Source organism: Megalopta genalis, chromosome 16 (assembly GCF_051020955.1).
Source record: "Megalopta genalis isolate 19385.01 chromosome 16, iyMegGena1_principal, whole genome shotgun sequence".
Taxonomy (NCBI): domain Eukaryota; kingdom Metazoa; phylum Arthropoda; class Insecta; order Hymenoptera; family Halictidae; genus Megalopta; species Megalopta genalis.
The window spans coordinates 6,625,882-6,646,387 of NC_135028.1; the positions used below are offsets into that span (position 1 = coordinate 6,625,882).

Genomic DNA, 20,506 nt, shown 5'->3' on the forward strand with positions numbered 1-20,506 from the left:
AAATTTATAATAACTGACTCATTAAAAAAAAAATCATAACTCGATAATTGTTGTATATAACAATATATATAAATATATAACCTGCCTTACTCGACTCACATATAATTCACGTGTAAATGACATAATCTTGACCTAACCTTGACATAACCACGATATAAAACTATGACAGAATCTTAACATAACCTTGACATAACCATGACATAACTTTGACATGTCCTTGACATAACTTTGACATAATTTTGAGATAATCTTGACATAACCACGACATAAAACCTTGACATAATCTTGACATAACCTCGACATATCCTTGACATAACCTTAAAATGACCTTGACACGATAACAATATCCGTGTATTCGATAACTTCACAATTATTACATAAAGATCACCGATAAAACGAAATTAGCTTAATCTATTAAAAGTTATAACAACTGACTCATTAAAAAAAAGAAATCATAACTCGATTATTGTTATATATAACAATATATATAAATATAACCACCCTTACGCGACTCACATATAATTCACGTGTAAATGACATAATCTTGACCTAACCTTGACATAACCACGATATAAAACTATGACAGAATCTTAACATAACCTTGACAGAATCTTAACATAACCTTGACATAACCATGACATAACTTTGACATGTCCTTGACATAACTTGGACATAATTTTGAGATAATCTTGACATAACCACGACATAAAACCTTGACATAATCTTGACATAACCTCGACATATCCTTGACATAACCTTAAAATAACCTTGACACGATAACAATATCCGTGTATTCGATAACTTCATAATTATTACATAAAGATCACCGATAAAACGAAATTAGCTTAATCTATTAAAAGTTATAACAACTGACTCATTAAAAAAAAGAAATCATAACTCGATTATTGTTATATATAACAATATATATATATAAATATAACCTCTCTTACTCGACTCACCATGCGACTATGTATTAACGTACGCTACACGGTGCATCGGAAGTGCATGTAATGTTTAATGGAAATCGTTAAAATTAAAAGGAATTTGATTTTGTTTTTTATTGGCGAGAGCATTCCGCGCGAAAAACTTTACCGGAGTAAAACTTCGCCGGTCACCAGCCGGCTGTGATTGAGGGACGTTTCGCTTTGAGAAGTTTTCGAAAGTAGCGGGAATAAAGTTTTCTAAAAAGAGTAGCAGAAGTTGCGAGAGAGAAAGAGAGAGACAGAGAGAGAGAGAGAGAGAGACGTGAAGAATAATGGAAGCAAGATATAAGAAAATATTAAAATTCTGGCCGCTGTTCTGCCGCGACAATGCATTCCGTTGATTGCCGCATTCGTTAATTAATTATTCGTCGATTCGTATTGCAGAAACAACAGCGTCGAGTAAATTATCGAATAAATGACTTGATAATAAAAATAGATTAAAATAGATGAAACAATAAAATATTCGATTTTTCGATTTAAAACTATTTGTTCTCAAAGTTCTTTTTACGTATTTAGTAGAATATTTCCTGCTAATCAGAATTGTGCAGAATTATAGCTAAATTATTCAAGGAATTATAATTACAAAGTAATTCAGTTAGATTACAATTCGATCACATTGGAATTCGTAATTCGGAGCTCCGTTCAAATTAAATTGCAGTCTACTTCGAAAATGTAATTACAGAAATGTAATTACAAAATATTATGCAATTGAATTCCATTAATAACGAATTACGATATAATTGCATTAAAATTAGAAATTACGATTTGATTGCATTAAAATTAGTAATTACGATTTAATTGCATTAAAATTAGAAATTACGATGTTATTGCATTCAAAAATTAGAAATTACGATGTAATTGCATTAAAATTAGAAATTACGATGTGATTGCATTAACGTTAGAAATTACGATGTGATTGTATTAAAATTAGAAATTACGATATGATATAAAAATTAATTAAAAATTAAAAATTAATAAATCAATGAGTACTCATATATACTTCTATATACATATATACTTTTCTATATATACTTCTATACATAGAAGTATATATATATAAATAGTTCTATATATACTTCTGTACATAGAAATATATATATATATAACTAGTTCTCTCTCTCTCTCTCTCTCTATATATATATATATATATATATACTTCTATACATAGTTCTATATATATATATATATATACATACATAGTCCTACATATATACTTCTATATATATAGAAGTATAATAAAAATAGAACTATATATATATATATATTATTTAAAATATTATGTAATTTATATTATATAGTATATATAAAACTATGTAATCGTTTAATTTCTTTAATTCCTTTGTTATCTCGCCCTAAACGAAAATGTCCCATTCATGGCAGCGATTTTCACTATCGTTGCGATTGCATTACAATGTGATTAAATAGCTCGACTGAATTACAATGTAATTAAATAGCAAGATCGAATTACAATGTAATTAAATAAAATCGCACAACCGCGACGCGAACAGCGAGCGCGAAGTCGAATTTTTCGTTTTCATCGAAATCATCGTTTCGTTACAATAATTCTCTCGTCACGCGTCGCGACATAAAAGCACACAAACATATTAAACTGTGAAACAACTGGTCCAATATCCACTCAGCGATGTGATCCGTTCTGTGCATTTGCAAAACATTAATTACCGTGCCGTGAATTTCCAAGGTCTCACAAAGCAAGTACTTACAGAGTCGAAACATTTGAAGAACCGCATTTCGTAGCCGGCCCCTGAAATCCATCAAATCATATCTACATTTCGATGCTTGCCAACGCTTTCGTTATTATTTTGTTTTCACGTCTCCGTGCGCCGGGAAATCATTAAAATCGGTGAACTCTCTCTCTCTCTCTCTCTCCGAGCTTTTGTTCGAAATACATATGCACTTCGGAGCTTCCGCGATCACGCATCACACGCTTCTCGGTATGCTAAATACGGGAAATCAAAATTGAACTTGCATTATCTCGCCTCCGTTTTATAATTAAGAGTCGCGCGAGCTGACGCGCGTTCTGGGCGTCGCCAATTACAGATTGGAGATAAATTAATTGCGTAAATTGCGTCCGCGTTGTTTATTACAAAGCGGAGTTATCCGTTGAATTTTCGTATTTGGAAAATCGTTTTCTAGTCGCATTTTCTCGACGAGAGGAAAAATAAGTGTGCGAGAATTTAATGATTTAATTAAATCGTTTAATATTCGAGAAATGGAATTCCAGATTTTTACTATTAAAGTAGTATAGCAGTTTGGCAGTTTAAAGTTTAGTAGACTAATGTTAAAGTAAAAATATTTTACCAAAAGTGGCATAAACGTCGGAAGGGCATTTTTAACGTGTTTGTAACAGAATTTTTGCGGAACATTTTTGGAAAAGATTCTTCCACTTTTTAAGTAAATGCTCGGTAATCGATGCTCGAATAATGTCTTCTGAACAATGAAACCATGAATTATGCATGCTGCAGAATGTTGGACAAATCCTGCGATACGAAAGATGCATGTATTACCAATGTTTATTCGACATTTCGATGCAGATGCGAATATACAGTAGCGGACATATATTTAAGATCTCTTGAAAAACGGTGTAACTTTTTTTAAAACTGAACTAAATAACGTGAATTTTTTTAGGTGACAGAGGGAACAGTCTACTAAATTATGACTCTAATACTTTTTTTTTTAATAAATTTTGTGATCACTTGAAATGAGAAAAAAATTTAAGAACTTATGTTTTTCAACTTTTTTTATCTGAGCCTGAGACAAAAATTTAAAAAATGCTTTTTGTAGATCTTGGTAAGTTATGTGCATATTGAAAGTTTCATCGGAATCGGTTAATGCAAAGTCAAGTCGAAGTCGAGTCGAAGTCGAATCGAAGTCGAAGTCGAGTCGAAGTCGAATCAAAGTTCAGTCAAAGTCCAGTCAAAGTCCAGTCAAAGTACAGTCAAAGTTGAGTCAAAGTCGAGTCAAAGTCGAGTCAAAGTCCAGTCAAAGTCCAGTCAAAGTCGAAGTCGAGTCGAAGTCGAATCAAAGTCGAATCAAAGTCGAATCAAAGTCGAATCAAAGTCCAGTCAAAGTCCAGTCAAAGTCGACTCAAAGTCGAGTCAAAGTCGAGTCAAAGTCGAGTCAAAGTCCAGTCAAAGTCCAGTCAAAGTCCAGTCAAAGTCGAATCAAAGTCAAATCAAACTCGAGTCAAAGTCGAGTCAAAAGATTTAAAAAACTGCAGATATCTTGCACTTATTGGTCGAAAATGTTGAAATTCGGAACAGAACTGCGATTTTTGCGTTTCTTAATTTTTTGCAGCTTCTGTCAAGATCAACCAATATAGCAATATTTCAGCAATTAACTGAGATCCGCAAAATGCATTTTTTAAATTTTCGTTATAGTGTCAGATCAAAAAGTTGAAAAACATAAATTTGTCAATCTTTTTTCTCATTTCAAAGCAAAATTTAAAAAAGAAGTATTTTACAGTCATCGTCCAGTAGACTGATCCCTTTCTCCTCTAGAAAAAATTCAAGTCACTTAGTCACTTAGTTTTAAAAAAAGAGTTATATCGTTTTTCAATTTATCTCAAAGAAAAAAAATACATGTCTGTTGTTTCCTGAAATGTTCAAAATAATTGATTATGCTACCCAAGTGCACCAATGTCGTCGAGTAAACAATCAATCGACGTAAGAAGAGTACAAGTTCGTAAATTGAAAACATATTTATGAAATTGTTTTTCCTTCCACACACACACACGCGTTTAAGCATTGCTTTCGCCTGACAGTTCGCTATTTTTAAATCTGCCGTTATCAATCGATACAATCATTTTAAGTAAAACTAAATCGAGGAGAACCAATACAGTATATCGAAGTGTCAAGGGTGGTCGAAACTTTTTATACGTCGAAACGTCATGAGATGTGGCATTCGCTCTCGTGTGTTTTTTCCCATTTTCTAGCTCTTATAAAATTAGTTCGTCCATCGAATTATCAACAACGCGTTACATTTCGGTTCAATGTCGAAGATATTTAGCTGTTCGATATTTTTTTCAGAATATTTTTATATATTTATTATTTTACATATTTTTATATATTTATTACTTTATATATTTTTATATATTTATTTATTATTTATATTATTTACTCATTATTTATTATTCTTATTATATTATTATATATTATTATAATATATTATATAATAATATAATATAATAATATAAAATATATAATTTTATATATATAATAAAATATGTAAAATAATATAATATAATATATATGTATATAATAAAATATGTATATATGTACATAATAAAGTAAGCGAGTTTTTATAGAAAATAAAAATTTTCTTTATCGACCGCAGCTAACAAGAGCCAAATAAAAGTTTCCACATAATAAATAAACAATATAAAATTTCCAAAACTCTCCCGCTATTTTAATAATCGTGTATGCATGCAGCATTTCCAATTTAAAAAAAAAATGCACGCGCGTCTTCTTTTCGATCTCCTGTCTGGCATTCCGAATTCTTTAATATTTATGCGCCGAGGCAGAAATCACGGGGCGACGGGTTCCAACTGATCGCTACAACACGACTGTACGCGTCGTAAGTTCAACCCTTACAGCGCGACGGATTTTATGGAAGTGCCGCGACCGCGGACAAGAACGATCGCGTCGTCCTTGAACAAATCGCAAACGGCAGCGGGGCACACACATTTCGTGCGATCGTCGTTCGGACGATCGCCGCGAACAAAATTGTACGAGCCGTCGTACGGTAAATCGTCGCGTATACGACACCCCTTAACGCTTCTTAACGCGTTCGACGCGCGCGGCCTATCGCAGCCGACTTTCCTTTCACGCTGATTGTACGTCGGGCAAACTGCGCCGCGATAAAAAGATAAGACGCTGCAATCACGAGATGTTCATATTGTTGGGTGCCGACGCGGACAACGTCGAAATAGTCAAGAATTGAAAAATTAAGGGCGAAGGTCAACGCGTTCGCTGTCAGCGTTTTTCTTCAATACAGAGAACGAAAAATCATAATTATGATTAATAATTAATTATCATAATTAATTTGATGGGAGAAAGTTACCGGTTTATTTTTATTTAGATAGAAGAAAGTCGTCGTTAAGGTTTAAAGAAAAATTTTTAAAATACTATTATTAGAAGAAATGAATTTTTATTTGTTGCGGATATTGATTAAAGATTATAAATGAATGGAATTCTTTCGGTTATCGGATAACCGTGAAGCGTATTAAGTTTATATTAATAATAAATATTAATAATTAATATAATAGTTATATTATAATTATATAATATTATGATAGTTATAGTTATTACATTAATAAAATTATAAATATTATAATATCATATATATTATGTTAATGATATTATTGTATATAATATTATAAATATTATAATATTATATATATTACACATATTATTATAACGTTATTATGTTAATTATAAATTATAATAAACGCATCTAAATCGAAATTTCAAGAATCGGACGTAGCCAAATTAATATTCTGATTGTCGGTAATAGTTATTCGTAACCAACATATTCGCTTTATATTTAACAATATAATAACACTATAATAACATAATAATAATAACAATATAATATCACTATATACAATAAACTTGCTTTTTATGACAGGAAAGAATGTCAGAGGGAAACATTAATTGGTTCGGAGGGGCAAATATTGTGATAGGCATCGGATGGACCGTCGAAAATCGCTAACATGTCCGGACACGTTCCGAAATCGCTGTGTGCCGCGCCTAATCGGTTCGCTCGATCGCCGGATCGCAGGTATCTGGATCGCGGACGATGCCGTCTCCAGCAGCACGCGGTAGGTAACAATTCCGCGACGAAAGGTGTTGTCACCCTCTCCTCATTTCCATGTTTTCTCCCGAAGCACCCGCTGTCACCGTGTCGGACGGCGCGAAGTGTAACGCCGGGCACGGGCCCAACTTCGCGACCGGTGTCGAGGTTCTAGGTCAGCTATAGCAGCCCGCCGACCGACATGCATAATGGAAAAATTCTTTTATTCGTCCCGAAGCGTTACGATGGTTGGCAAGGTTTTTGTTGCCGCGCCAGCTTAAAATATCTGCGAAGACTCTAATATCTTCACCGAGCGGACCTTGCAGGCTCGAACGGGACAATAAACGTCGACCGTTACCAGCCGACGCATGGAGCCTTGCCCGTTTTATGCCCCCCCGTGACTTCTAAGCACCCGGCGTCGCTTTATACACAGTGCGACAAATAAGTTTCGAGACCGGCCGAGGGAAACATCGTTGAAACAAGATGCACGAATATTTTTCGATGGTTTTCATTCAAAATATTCTCCTCCAGTCTCGATACACCCGTTACAGCGATTCGACGGTGATTCGAATACGTGTTCCAGCTCGTTTTGTGGAATTGCCTCTAGCGCTCGCGTCGTAGCTGTTTCGACGGTCGAAATGTCATTAAAAAAACATCCTTTCAACTTCGATTTCAATTTTGGGAATAGGGAGAAGTCGCGCGGGGTTAAATCAGGCGAATACGGTGGACGATTCGACAAGCAGACTCGATTTCGAGCCGAAAATCGACGAACGACGAGCGAGGCGCGACTCGTCGCATTATCGCGCAACAGACACCGGGTCTCTGGATCGCGATATTCGGGTCGAACACGTCGGATTCTGGCCGTCGAACGCTTCAAAGTTCGAGATAACATGTGCCAGTAATTGTTCGGCCAGTTGGAACGAATTCCCTGCGGATAATTCCTTCGCCATCGAAGAATGTAACGAGCGTTGTCTTGATTTTCGATGGAACTTTCCGCGTTCTTTTTGGCTTTCGGTGAATCTTTCGACCTCCATTCCGCACTTCGACGCTCGGTTTCTGGGTCCTACCGAAAGCACCACGTTTCGTCACCGGTAACAATTGATTTCAGGAAGTTCGGTACATTTCTGGCGGTCGCAACGACTTCTTCGGAACGATCGACGCGCGACGATTTTTGGTCGTCCGTCGAAGCGTGCGGAACAAATTTTGCGCGGACCTTCGTTCTGCCCAAATTCTCGCGAAGAATGGTTCGGATTGTTTCTCCGCCGACGTTTAAAGCCTCTTCCATCGTTTTCAGCGAAGCCCCGCGATCTTTCGCAATAAAATCACGCAGTTTTTCGATCGTTTCGCGTGCCCGAGCCGAAGTTGGCCTTCCTGCGCGATCATCGTCTTCCAACCTCTCTCTCCGCCTTCCAAAAAACGTTCGTGCCACAGAAAAACATTTGCTCTGCTCGAACAATCGACACCGTACGCTTGCTGCATCAACCGGAACGTTTCCGATGCATTTTCACCAAGTTCCAAATTTAATAACTGCTCTTTGTTCCACGTTGGTATTTCAACGTCGACGAGAAAGTTGTTCAGGGAGAACTGTTCCAACTTCTCTCTCTCTCTCTCTCTCTCTCTCTCTCTCTCTCTCTCTCTCTCGCTATTTATCAACCGATTCAACCAAAATTGATACCACCTGAAAGAGGAATGTCCCGAAAGAAATTCCCGACGAGATTTCGAGTAACTTTTTCCTCGGCGAAATTGCTGATTACGGCTTCGTTAACGAGTTATTAATGGAAAACGCGGACCACAGCGATGCGATCTAATGGACGTTTGGGACGTTCCACGATCGTGCCCGATGTATGCTCAGATCGATTTTCCGACTTCAGAAGAATCATCGTTCGTCCATCGAAACGCGGCACAGGCGTTGATTAACGTTATCGGTGGTTTCAGCGGCTGGTAACCGCGCGTCGGTCAAGGATAGCTGCTGAAAGAAAAAAGCCTATAAGATAAGGCCACGACAATTTTGCCCGGGTTTCTAGACAATACGTGGTCCCAGAGTTTAGCAAGTAACCTGTGACTACGAGGTGAGAACGGCCAGGCAGATCCTTAGGCACGCACGCGAGCACACGGTTAAGTGGTTTCTATCTCATTAAGGTGTGGACTACGGCATCCCGATCCCAAGTGGAACACCAGTGCATAGAACATCGCGGTTATAAAGAGTCCGCGGCATTACACACACATACACGCATACACACAGAGAGAGACAGAGACGCTATTTCGCGTCGACTTAACGTAATAATACGAGCCGCCGACAATGATACGATAGGATAACGCCAACAGCATCGGCACCATTCTTCCTCTAATTAGGTTGGCTGCGTGTGAATTATGGCGGATTTTTTAGCGAATATATGGACCGTTTATTTTGAAAGTGGTAGAAGTACTTTTTTTTAAGAAAATGAGATATGACGTAATTTATGCTTAATTTAGGGTAAACTTTTTGTTTATAACCAGTTAGTATTTAATATCTTAACCTTTTAGGTACGGCTGAATTCTGCGCGAGGCTATTTCTCTGGACGGCAGAGTCTGATATGTACTGTACAGAGTCTGATACTGTATATTCTGACTGTGTATACAGGGTGTCCCAAAAATGTAAATATAATATAAATAATATATATTTTTTTATTACATATGAATATAATATATAACATGAATAATATATAATATAAATATAATGTAAATGTAATATAAATATAATATGACTAATATATATAATATATATAATATAAATATAATATAAATGTAATATAAATATAATATAAATGTAATATAAATGTAATATAAATATAATATATATATATAAAATAAATATAATATAAATAATATATATTTTTTATATATATTTATTGGATCATTGCTCCTGCGTTTGAGTAAAAATGCAAGCGGATTTACGCAACGATTGAAACATTGCTTAACGAACATAATAATATGAATACATATAAATAAAAATTACACGAATCGATTCTTTTAAAGATCGGCGATCGTGATCCAGAAAAGAAACATTTTATTTATATAAAATCTTGCCATAAATAATAAAGATATTTTTTGCGTTGCATTTTAAATGGAACACTCTGTACATTGTTTATAAACAAGCGCACCGTTCCGTAGAGCTTCGCCGAGTATCATTGAACTTTCCATTGCTTTCGCGAGGAGCTAAGTTCTAGGCTTTTATTGGATTTGGCCGATGGCAGAAAAACTTTTTTCTTCAGTCGTCCCTTGCGAATCACGGAGACGGGGTATTGCCTCTTCTCGCGAAAGTTCAAGATTTATATTATATATAGCCACGTAAAATTGTTATATATAGCCTCCGTAAATGCGGAATATATGCATATACATATACATATACATATATACATATATACATATATACATATATACATATATACACACTTTTCCAATGCACTTTACATGTACGTATGTATGTACGATATTATAGCATCATTTATATAACATCCTAAACATTTTCATTGCTCAAAAATGAATATTGCAGAAATTAAGCAAGTTACGAAAATTAAGGCTTCACTTTTCCAAATGGCAGTTTTATTATTTTTGTTATCGAAGGTTTTACATTTCTACATCAGAAGCTTGCATAATCTGTAAACTTATAATTCAACTACGGATTTGACACATTTTGCACATAAATGAATTATATTATAACTATATGTTATTATGTATTATATAATATATATTATATTACATATATTATATAATATATATTATATTACATATATTATATAATATATTATATTACATATATTATATTATATATATATCATATTACATATTCTCGTCCATAAAATTATAATTGTTCCCAGCCGGCAGCGTTTTCCGAAAAGAAGACGCGCTAGCTTTATGGAAATTCCGTGTACCGCATCACGTGTTCCTAAGTACACAGTAAACCTGATCCTATCACTAATGGTACTCCAATCATGGCATATTGGTGGTAGCATTATACCGGGTGTCCACGAAAACTATGTAAAAGCTGACGCCAGGCGATTCCTCGACAAAAAACATGAAAAAAATGTAGTATAGCTTCTTTTCTTCTGCTACTTAGTTCCTGAGAAAATCGAGTTTGAATATTCAAACACAAGTTTTTCATTGTTTCTGTCATTCCAAGCAACAGGAAAATTAAGAAAAAAGCTCTAGAAAGATTCGATCAAAATATTAAATTTAATTAAAATTTAAAAATCGCTGTAGTAAATTGGTTCCTCTATCATATAAAACAAAAGGACAAAATCGAGTCGTTTTTTAGACCAGTTCTAAAAAAAGGTTAAAGAAAGTTATCGCGTTGTAAATGTTATCTGAACATTAGTAAAAGTCACTGTTCCGAACAAAAAAAGTTATTCCATATTCCATTCATGTTTCTTTACGAGGAATCGCCTGGCTCGTGCATACTTTTCCGAGACGCTCTGTATATCCTGCTCGTTTATACATGGTGTCCCAAAAATGTCTCGCAATCCGAAAGTGGCGGGTTCCTCGGGTCATTTGAAGCAACTTTTTCCTTTACAAAAATGTTCTCCGAGGCACCGTTAACGAGTTATTAACGAAAAACAGTGACCAATGAGAGGCGAGCTCGGCTGGCGCGAGGCGACCGAGCCAATGAGCGGAACTGGGCTGCGCGCGCTGGTTAGCTGGGCCGCCTCGCGTCGGCCGTACTCGATTCTTATTGGTCATTGTTTCTCGTTAATAACTCGCTAACGGTGCCTCGAAGAAAATTTTTGTAAAGGAAAAAGTTGCTTCAAATGATCCGAGGAACCCGCCATTTCCGGATTGCGAGACATTTCTAGGGCACCCTGTATACAGGGTGTCTCAGTGACTCTGTTACAAAGCGATATCTCCATTATCGTTAATGATACGCGGAAATGCTTGAGGAACAAATTATTTGGTTCAAAGGGACATATATTGCGGTGGAAATCATCTTTTTGTAAAGGTCATATCTTTTGAGATTTCAAGGTCATCGATGTATTTTCAAATGGGATTACATATTTCTATCATTATATCACGATAGCTAAGATGCAACAGAGTCACTGAGACACCCTGTATATCCGCGTCGCCGAATTCCAAAGCATCGGTGACCCCTCGATAAATCATCGCATTAACAATATTACAAACTTTCGGAGCGTACAAATATTGTCGCAAAGGTTAGCCGGGCTGGTCCGGTTCCCTCGAACACGGGTGCCGAGTCGCTGGAACACCGCGCGCGATGGAAAACACGAGCAGCCACTGACATCACGCGGTGACATCACTCACAATCAGAAAATTACTTGGAATTACCCTGATCGAAAACTATGTCCCTCTCTGTGTTGCAACCGCGCCGACAACGGGACACGTGCATCCCTCTCTCTCTCTCGCTCTCCTCGCGCGCACTCTCTCTTGCGTACTCTCTCTTGCGCTCTCTCTCTCTCGCGCTCTCGCTCTCTCTCGCTCTCGCGCTCTCTTTCGCGCTCTCTCGTGCTCATTCTCTCTCGCGCTCTCTCTCTATCGCGCTCTCTCTCTCTCTCTCTCTCTATCGCTCTCTCGCGCTCTCTCTTTCGCGCTCTCGCTCTCGCCTTCTCTCTCTCTCTCAGGCGCTCTCGCTCTCGCCTTCTCTCTCTCTCTCGGGCGCTCTCGCTCTCGCCTTCTCTCTCTCTCGCGCGCGCTCTCGCTCTCGTCTTCCCTCTCCCTCGCGCTCTCTCCCTCGCGCTCTCTCTCTCTCGCGCGCTCTCTCTCTCGCTCTGTCTCTCGCGCTCTCTCCCTCGCACTCTCTCTCTCGCGCTCTCGCTCTCTCTCTCTTTCTCTCGGCTGCGCTTCCCCCCTCCCCGCGCGCTACTTAGCGGATTACGACGGCAAAGTACATCGTGACATCCGATGCTTTTAATTTGATTAAAGTAGACTTGACGCGCCGTGAATTATTGGGCCTAATGAATTGCCGCGCGTTACCGTTAATATGTAATTCCGAATACGCCGGTTAATTGATTAACGATGGTATTACGCAGCGCGCGGCGGCTCTGCTCGACGGCTACGATGATGACGTCGACGTCGACGTCGACGCGACGGGCTCGTTGCATTGTGAAATCCGATTTGTCTCCAGAGCGGCCGTTAAATAAAAATAAAATTAAAATTAAAAAAAAAGCAGAAAAAAAGATGATCGGAGAACACGGTTCATTAAGTCCTTTTTGTGCAGCGGCAAATTCGCCGGCGCCGTTCGGGCATGAAATGCTTTCGAGTTAGCAGCGTCGATAGGCACGAATGATTTTCCGATTGGAACACATGTAAAATGTCGAACGCTCGCGTCGAATATATAATACAGTAAGCGACGTATGACCTGACATTTTGTATTCCACGCGTTGGTGTGGTAATAAACAAGTAATCAAAATCAATTGTACGCTACCAGACGCGTACAATTAATTCGTCCGATTCGTCGCTCGACGGATCGTTCGGATCGCATTTTACCGGTGCAATGTTTATTTAAATTTGGTTATATTGTAATTCAATAAATCGTTGCTTAAGTGTGAAATACGTACACAGTGCGGCAAATAAGTATCGAGACTCGGACCGTAACGAAAGCATTGCAATTTCTTTAACGTAACTGTATATTATTTATGTACAAATCGATACGTCTTTGTATCGCCTACAGAAAATTATTAACCTACTTGGGTCGAAAATCAATCAGTTTAGAAGTTACGATTACTGTCCCGAACGTCCATTAGATCGCACCGCTGTGGGGCGGGGCGCCGGTCGTACTCGCCGTCCGATTGGTCCGCGTTTTCCATTAATAACTCGTTAACGAAGCCGTAATCAGCAATTTCGCCGAGGAAAAAGTTACTCGAAATCTCGTCGGGAATTTCTTTCGGATGTGACCGACAGTCCCGGGAAATCCTGTAATAATTAACACGTTCCGTGCCACGTGTACCATCGATGGTACACGCTTGCATGTTTACTTAGTGAACTGAACAAATTGTTTACAAGAAATTTAGAACCGAAGAATCAATTTCCACCGCAAGAATGGGCGTTGGTAAGTTTTTGTTACGTTGTTATGCGTACGAGAATTAATAATTGCACGTAATACATCAAGTTTTAGTAAAATATCAAAGTGTGAAGATTCGAGTAAAAAAAGCTCGGCACAGAACGTGTTAATAATGCCTCGGTTCGTACGATGTCCACTAATATTCTAACGCTTGCATTATTTCCACCGGCCTGATAGTTGATTAACATAATTACGCATTATAATAATATTCTTTCGCATTTTATAATACCATTCCCCCATTATAATAATACTCTTTCACCCTGCCAGCCTCAACTATTCGTCAGTTATTATTAATCGATACGCACGCCACTTGAGCGTAAAATTATAAATTATCGGAAGCGTAAAACTATAAATTTGCTGCTCGATTACTTTTTGAAACGCAATCCGGCAAAAACGCATTGTTTTCCTGTGTACGTGCGCGCGTGTGTGTGAGAGAGAGAGAACAATCTCTCTCGTTAACGACGAACGAAATCTTGCAATTGTATGCAGCACAAAGGACTTCGTTGAATGGAAATCGGTGTGTTAATAAATTTCACAGAAACGCGGTTCAACCAATCCTCCCTTTCTTTTTTCTGGCCCGCTAATCGCATTAAAACTTACTCGAAGCTTTAAGCACACACGCGACGCATTATCGGATGCGTATTTTTGCAATCGCATTTTTCCGCTGATATATCCCGAAAGGGAGCCGAGTGGGGGCGGGGGGTCCTCGTAATCGGTTTCAGTGTCTGCGCTTACGCGTCGGAACTTTTACGTTGTTTTTTTTTGCTCGCTCGCTCGTCGCGCTCGAGTAGAATTTATTTTCCCGCGAGCTATCGCGGCGAATTTTTTTCCAGTTCACCAAACGCTGTAACTCGTTTTAGCATTTCGTGTTTGTTTCGCGGCGCGCATTGTTGTCGTGGAACATACCATGATTGCATCTTGTGCTTCGGTGAAGCTTTCGAGGGGTTAGAAATCGTTCGGAATTTGGAAAAAAGAGAGCGAAATTTGTTGTGTCAAATAGCATTTCTGACACTTACTTTGTCCGAAATCTAAATTGTCTAAACGCGCCAGGATGTATGAGTCATAATCGCACTTCTGAAATTGGTAGGAGATTTAGCACTGAAGGGAAGGTAAGCGAATCGGAGAGCGTGTTTGAGGTTACTATTAATGCAGTTTATTGAATTGCTATCGATGAGCGCGGGCGCGACTAGCGTGGTGTCGTAGGACTAGCGACTTAGGACAGACTGAGCTTTTGGAGTTGCGCGTTTGTCTCTTTTATACTGGAAGAGAAGAAAGGAATAGATGGGCTTTCGTAGGAAAGGAGAAAGTTGGGAAAGTCCCGTGCGGGTCGAGGTGTCCAGATGTGAGGAGAATTGTTTTATTAGGGGTGCGTGATTTTTAGGGAATTTTGAGGATTAGGAACGGTTCTTGTTTTATTGCTAGCGGCCGCGCTCAGGTAGAGGGATGCGACGCCACAGAGATAATCATGGGAAAATCGAGCGTTCGGATAAATCGGGACCATCGATCGAACTATCCCGGCGGGCCGACAACAAATTCTCTCATAGCCTGTTTCACCGATGCGAGTGCCGTTCAAAGTTCACGTGGCTCTACCATAAAGTATTTATATGGCTCGCTACACGACCGAATAGTACCGATCTCGATGATCGGCATTTTAGCGACGCTTTTCTCGGCGGCTGTTATTACAACGGGTGAACGTTTAAAACGCTATATTTATAGACAACAAATTGTAGATCGGTACGCTCTTGACGACCGCCAATTTGTATGAAAAGACACAAAATTCATTCACATCCTCATTTTAATCTTTTTGTTCTATCGTACATATTAAAGTTGTATTTAAAAGCACTTGACTGATTTGTTTAAAAGATTACGAAGACATGTAACACGCCTTGAAGAAATATTTCTAGTGTCTTAAAGACGTCTAAAAATAAGACGTGTCTTAAAGACGCTATTGGGCTGGCAACAAAGTAATTTCGGTACTTCAATGTGAAATAAAACTCAATTTTCTCGATACGAATTTCTGTTGTCAAGCTATTTATTTAGTTTGCCTTTCGACCCAACGCTAATCTGCAAATTTCTGCGATCAAACTATTTATTTAGTTCGTCTTTCGACTCGACACTAATTCGCAAATTTCTGTTGTCAAACTATTCGTTTAGTTTGTCTTTCGACTTATCGCAATTAACACTAATTAACACTACGCCGCCTAAGTGTATCATTTCCCTCAACTGTCGCTGCGTATTGCATATATTGTTCTTATTGTCACATCTCACTTTTTCCTCCATTTAATCGTTCACTTCAGAAAACAACTCGGCGAAAGGATTTGATTCCTACTTCGTTAGAAAGATATGCTCGGCTATTTTCACAAGGTTCGTTGACCGAAGATGTAAATTGTGGTCCGAAGAGATCCGTGCATCACTTTCATTAATCGCTATAGACGTTTCAATTATAATGCTGCGTTGAGGCCGAACGAGAAATACGGGGCGGTCATCGAACGCAATTCGGACACAACTTCAACTGGAACATTCAATTACGCTCCCTTCGTTCGCGGTCTAGGATTGTCGAAGGTTGAAATGAAATGTTGTCCATCGTTTGAATTTATGCGAACGATTCTTCGCTGTGATATCTGTATCTGAACCCGATACTCTTAGCGATAACAGATTCCAGCAAGAACTTTTCCACTTTTCTACCAAACTATTCTCGATATCGTCTCTTTCTCATCATTTTTTAAGGTATGCTATTAATTTTCACGTAAAACGTCCGTCATTTGAAAATTGGTTGGAGAATAATAAACTGTAACAGTCGTTTAAAATGCGGTATCCGCGATACAATAATAAAATAATCTTGTCAATACGAATCGAATAAACATCTACGACACGCGTACAAAAAATCAATTTTTAGGTATCGAAAAGAATCCGCGTGGCTTTCTGTTAATGGAGAACCCGAAGCTTCGAATGGTTATTGAATGGATTATACCGCTCCGAACACGCGATTTATTTTACTCAATTCCCTCGTAGCATTTTCACTGTGCATTTATTCAGTGCTGTCGAGGCGCAATTAACGATAATTCTATCAAAGACAACAAAATATATATCTCTTCTCGACTTCTCGTACTGTGCTGAAACTTTTTAAAGCGATCGCCGGCAATTTCAATTTATACCGAATGCTTTAACAAGCAGACGTTTAGGGTAACTTTTTCGCGTTCAAAAATTACTTATATTTTAAAGAAACGCTAGTAGAAAGTAAACGTTTTATTGATTTAAGTTTCCGTTGCTAAATTTTACAGTGATATGAACTGGAAGCAAACGGCCTTCATTAAATACCATACAGGATGTTCCAAAATTATGGTACTTCCGGAAAACGAGGGGTTCCTGAGGTCATTTAAAGCAACTTTTTCCTCAGCGAAAATGCGATCCGTGGCTTCGTTTACGAGTTATTAACGAAAAACACTGACCAATGAGAGATCGCGTGCGGCCGACGCCCCGCCCTCGCGACCACGACGTCAGACGGTCACCGCGACGCGCCATTGACCGCGAGGGCGATGCGCCGGCCGCGCTCGCCTCTTATTGGTCACTGTTTTTCGTTAATAACTCGCAAACGAAGCCGCGGATCGCATTTCCGCAAAGGAAAAAGTTGCTTCAAATGACCTCAGGAAGCCTCCATTTCCATTTTGAAAAACATTGTTGGCACACCCTATATATGACCGCCACTGCACCTGCTATTTGCAAAATAATCGAAACGGGGTAGTCAATTAAACTGCAACAGAAATTGCATTTCATAAAATCGTATACGCGAATCGACTGTATTTAGCAAACGAACTGTTGAATGCCGTGCGACGTGTTTCAGTGAATGAACTATAATTACTCGGCGTAGTAATTGGTGCGCGAATATCATCAATATTTGGTACGTGCACCGATAAATCTGTTAAATCGGATAATGATAGCCGAACGTAGTAGAATCGTGCCAGCGGCGATGAGGAAATAAATTCGCTCGAAAAACGTGGTGGACAACGCAAACAACGGCCATGTTTGAGTACGTTCTAACGTTCGCCGAACGAGAGGACGAATCGTCGATCGAATTGGCGAAAAAATATGGTGTGTCGCGGCTACTTTTAATCTCGTAAATTGGTTTCGGCGAACGGCCCGTCAATTCCGACGGTGAAGCTCTTCTACGTAATAGCTACTGTATCCGGTTTGCACCGGCATGTCGCCACGTTTCTTCATTAAACGCCGCACTAACGAGGCTTCTCGCGAAGATGGAGCGGTTTTTATGGTGTCCGCGGAAAAAAACCGAATCATTCAGGATTAAAACTGAACTCTGCCGCGATCAGTTTTAAAATATCGTACAAGAAATATCGATTTTTATCGATAAAAAATCGTACTTATTGCCGGTTAATTATAACGCTGTTTTAACGGAATTTGTTTGGTCGAGTCGTTCGGTTTTTGGCGCGTTCGGTGAATTTATATCATCGTGGGTATTTTCATTGTAGATATATTTTTAATATCATTGGTTAACTGTTCTTTTTTGTGAGAAGCTTCGTAAAACAGTGTTTCGGAAATCACTGAGAAAGAATAATTCCAATAGACTTTGGATTTTTTACACATTTATCGTGAAGATGAGTAGCTGCGATTGAAACAAATAAAAAGATTGCAAGAATCAAAGGGTATTTTTACGGTTTACAAAAGTTGCAGAATATTAATCTCCCTCATTTATTCTGTATCTTTATAATAATTTATTCTCTTCATTTGTTTCTATCGAAAAATTTGAACACTTTTATACGATCCCATGTGCATACATACACATTAGAATTTCAATAATACGTTATTGCAAATAACTTGCAGAGGATTGGCGGCGTTGAAATTGCGTGCATCGATTTACAAAGTGGTTATCTTACGAGCAGTAATCAAAGTAAAATCAGGGCGCTCCAAGCACTTAAACTTCGCCAGGAAACGAGGGAAGTCAGCAGGACACTATAGCGTGTGGTAACCGAGACGCCGCCTGCCGGTCAATAAATCGTAAGTTTCAGAGTTTCAATTCTAATCATTTTCCTTTCTCAAGGCTCCACCGTATGTCACAATGTCCGCGAACAATATTTTTAAATGCAACAGAATTGAAGTCGTAAATTCGAAAACAGCACAAGCTCACTTCTGGACATTGTTAACCCCTTGCTTTTGCGCAGAGATACGATTGTTATTCATTTCTATTAAAATGATGCAGAATTTGATTCCTCTCTTCAAAAAATAAAAATTGTTCCTTTCAATTGGGGAAATTTTTAAGGGCGAGGCAATGCTGAAAGAAATATCAGTGCAAGTGGAGCAAATGTTTCCAGCATATGCAAATCTATCTAATAATATTTAATATTTAAAACTGTGCAGAAACTTTATTTCAAGTTTTCTAAAGAAAAAGTTACTTCAAATGACCTCAGGAACCGCTCATTTCACGGAAGTACCGTAATTTTGGGACACCCTGTATAGTATTTAAAACAAAATGCAGAGGCGGCTTGCTTCTAGGTCATACTGTTGTAATTAATTGACTACATCGTTTCGATTATTTTGTAAATAGCAGGTGCAGTGGCGGTCATATATAGGGTGTCCCAACAATGTCTCGCAATACGGAAATGGGGGCTTCCTAAGGTCATTTGAAGCAACTTTTTCCTCAGCGAAAATGCGATCCGCACCTTCGTTTGCGAGTTATTAACGAAAAACAGTGACCAATAAGAGACGAGCGCGAGAGGAAGGGCGCGCAAGAGAGATACAGAGCGCGAGGGGGAGCGGGAGAGAGAGAGAGCGCGCGAGAGAGAGTGCGAGAGAGAGCGAGAGAGAGAGCGCGGGGGAGAGCGCGAGAGAAAGAGAGTGGGAGAGAGAGAGCGAGAGAGCAGTCGATAAGAAAAACGCGCGGCGAAGCTCCAAGAGCGTAGCGAAGTAATAAAGAGACGAAGTTCAGAGGGTCGCGAAGACCTGATCGATAAATGTATATCAGGGCTACTTAAGACCACACCAGATCTTGAAATGAAACGTTGAAGACAGGCGATATTATGGAAGTTCGCGAAATAACAAAATCTAGAACGATGCGGGGAAAGATACGAAAAAGATTTCTAACTGGAACACGCACGCATCCGACTGCCAAAATTTCTACGAAAGTATTCCACGCTCGTGTAAAATCATAGCGAAACTTGGAGGAAAGTCGAATCTCGAAAGTCCGATGGAGGGGAGACGAGATCCGAAAATATTAAAAGATTTCTTAGCCCTTTAACGCTTTGCACTCGAGCGGCGACTCCGAGGCGCCACTAAAAATTGATATACTATTTTGCCAATAACATTCGTTTATATTTGCCAATGGGCTATAAATTATATACAATAAATATCTAGGCTATAAATTATACATAATAAATATCTAGACTATAAATTATATATAATAAATATCTAGGATATAAATTATAAATAATATAAATATCTAGGCTATAAATTATATATAATAAATATCTAGACTATAAATTATATATAATAAATATCTAGGCTATAAATTATATATAATAAATATCTAGGATATAAATTATATATAATATAAATAACTAGGCTATAAATTATATATAATAGATATCTAGGCTATAAATTATATATAATAAATATCTAGGCTATAAATTATATATAATAGATATCTAGGCTATAA

General features: G+C 38.3%; 1 protein-coding gene across 8 annotated transcripts in view; it reads right to left on the bottom strand.

Moving 5' to 3' along the window:
• LOC117227422 (uncharacterized) overlaps positions 1 to 20,506 on the bottom strand; it is a 278,167-nt gene that overhangs the window by 218,576 nt on the left and 39,085 nt on the right. The window contains exon 1 of one of the 8 annotated variants that reach the window (XM_033482691.2): positions 2,705 to 2,741. The exons of the other annotated variants lie outside the window; for them this stretch is intronic. Coding sequence (XP_033338582.2) covers positions 2,705 to 2,731 — 27 coding nt within the window. The 5' untranslated portion in view covers positions 2,732 to 2,741. Of the gene's footprint in view, positions 1 to 2,704; positions 2,742 to 20,506 lie in introns of those variants that run through there. 8 annotated transcript variants of the gene reach the window in all.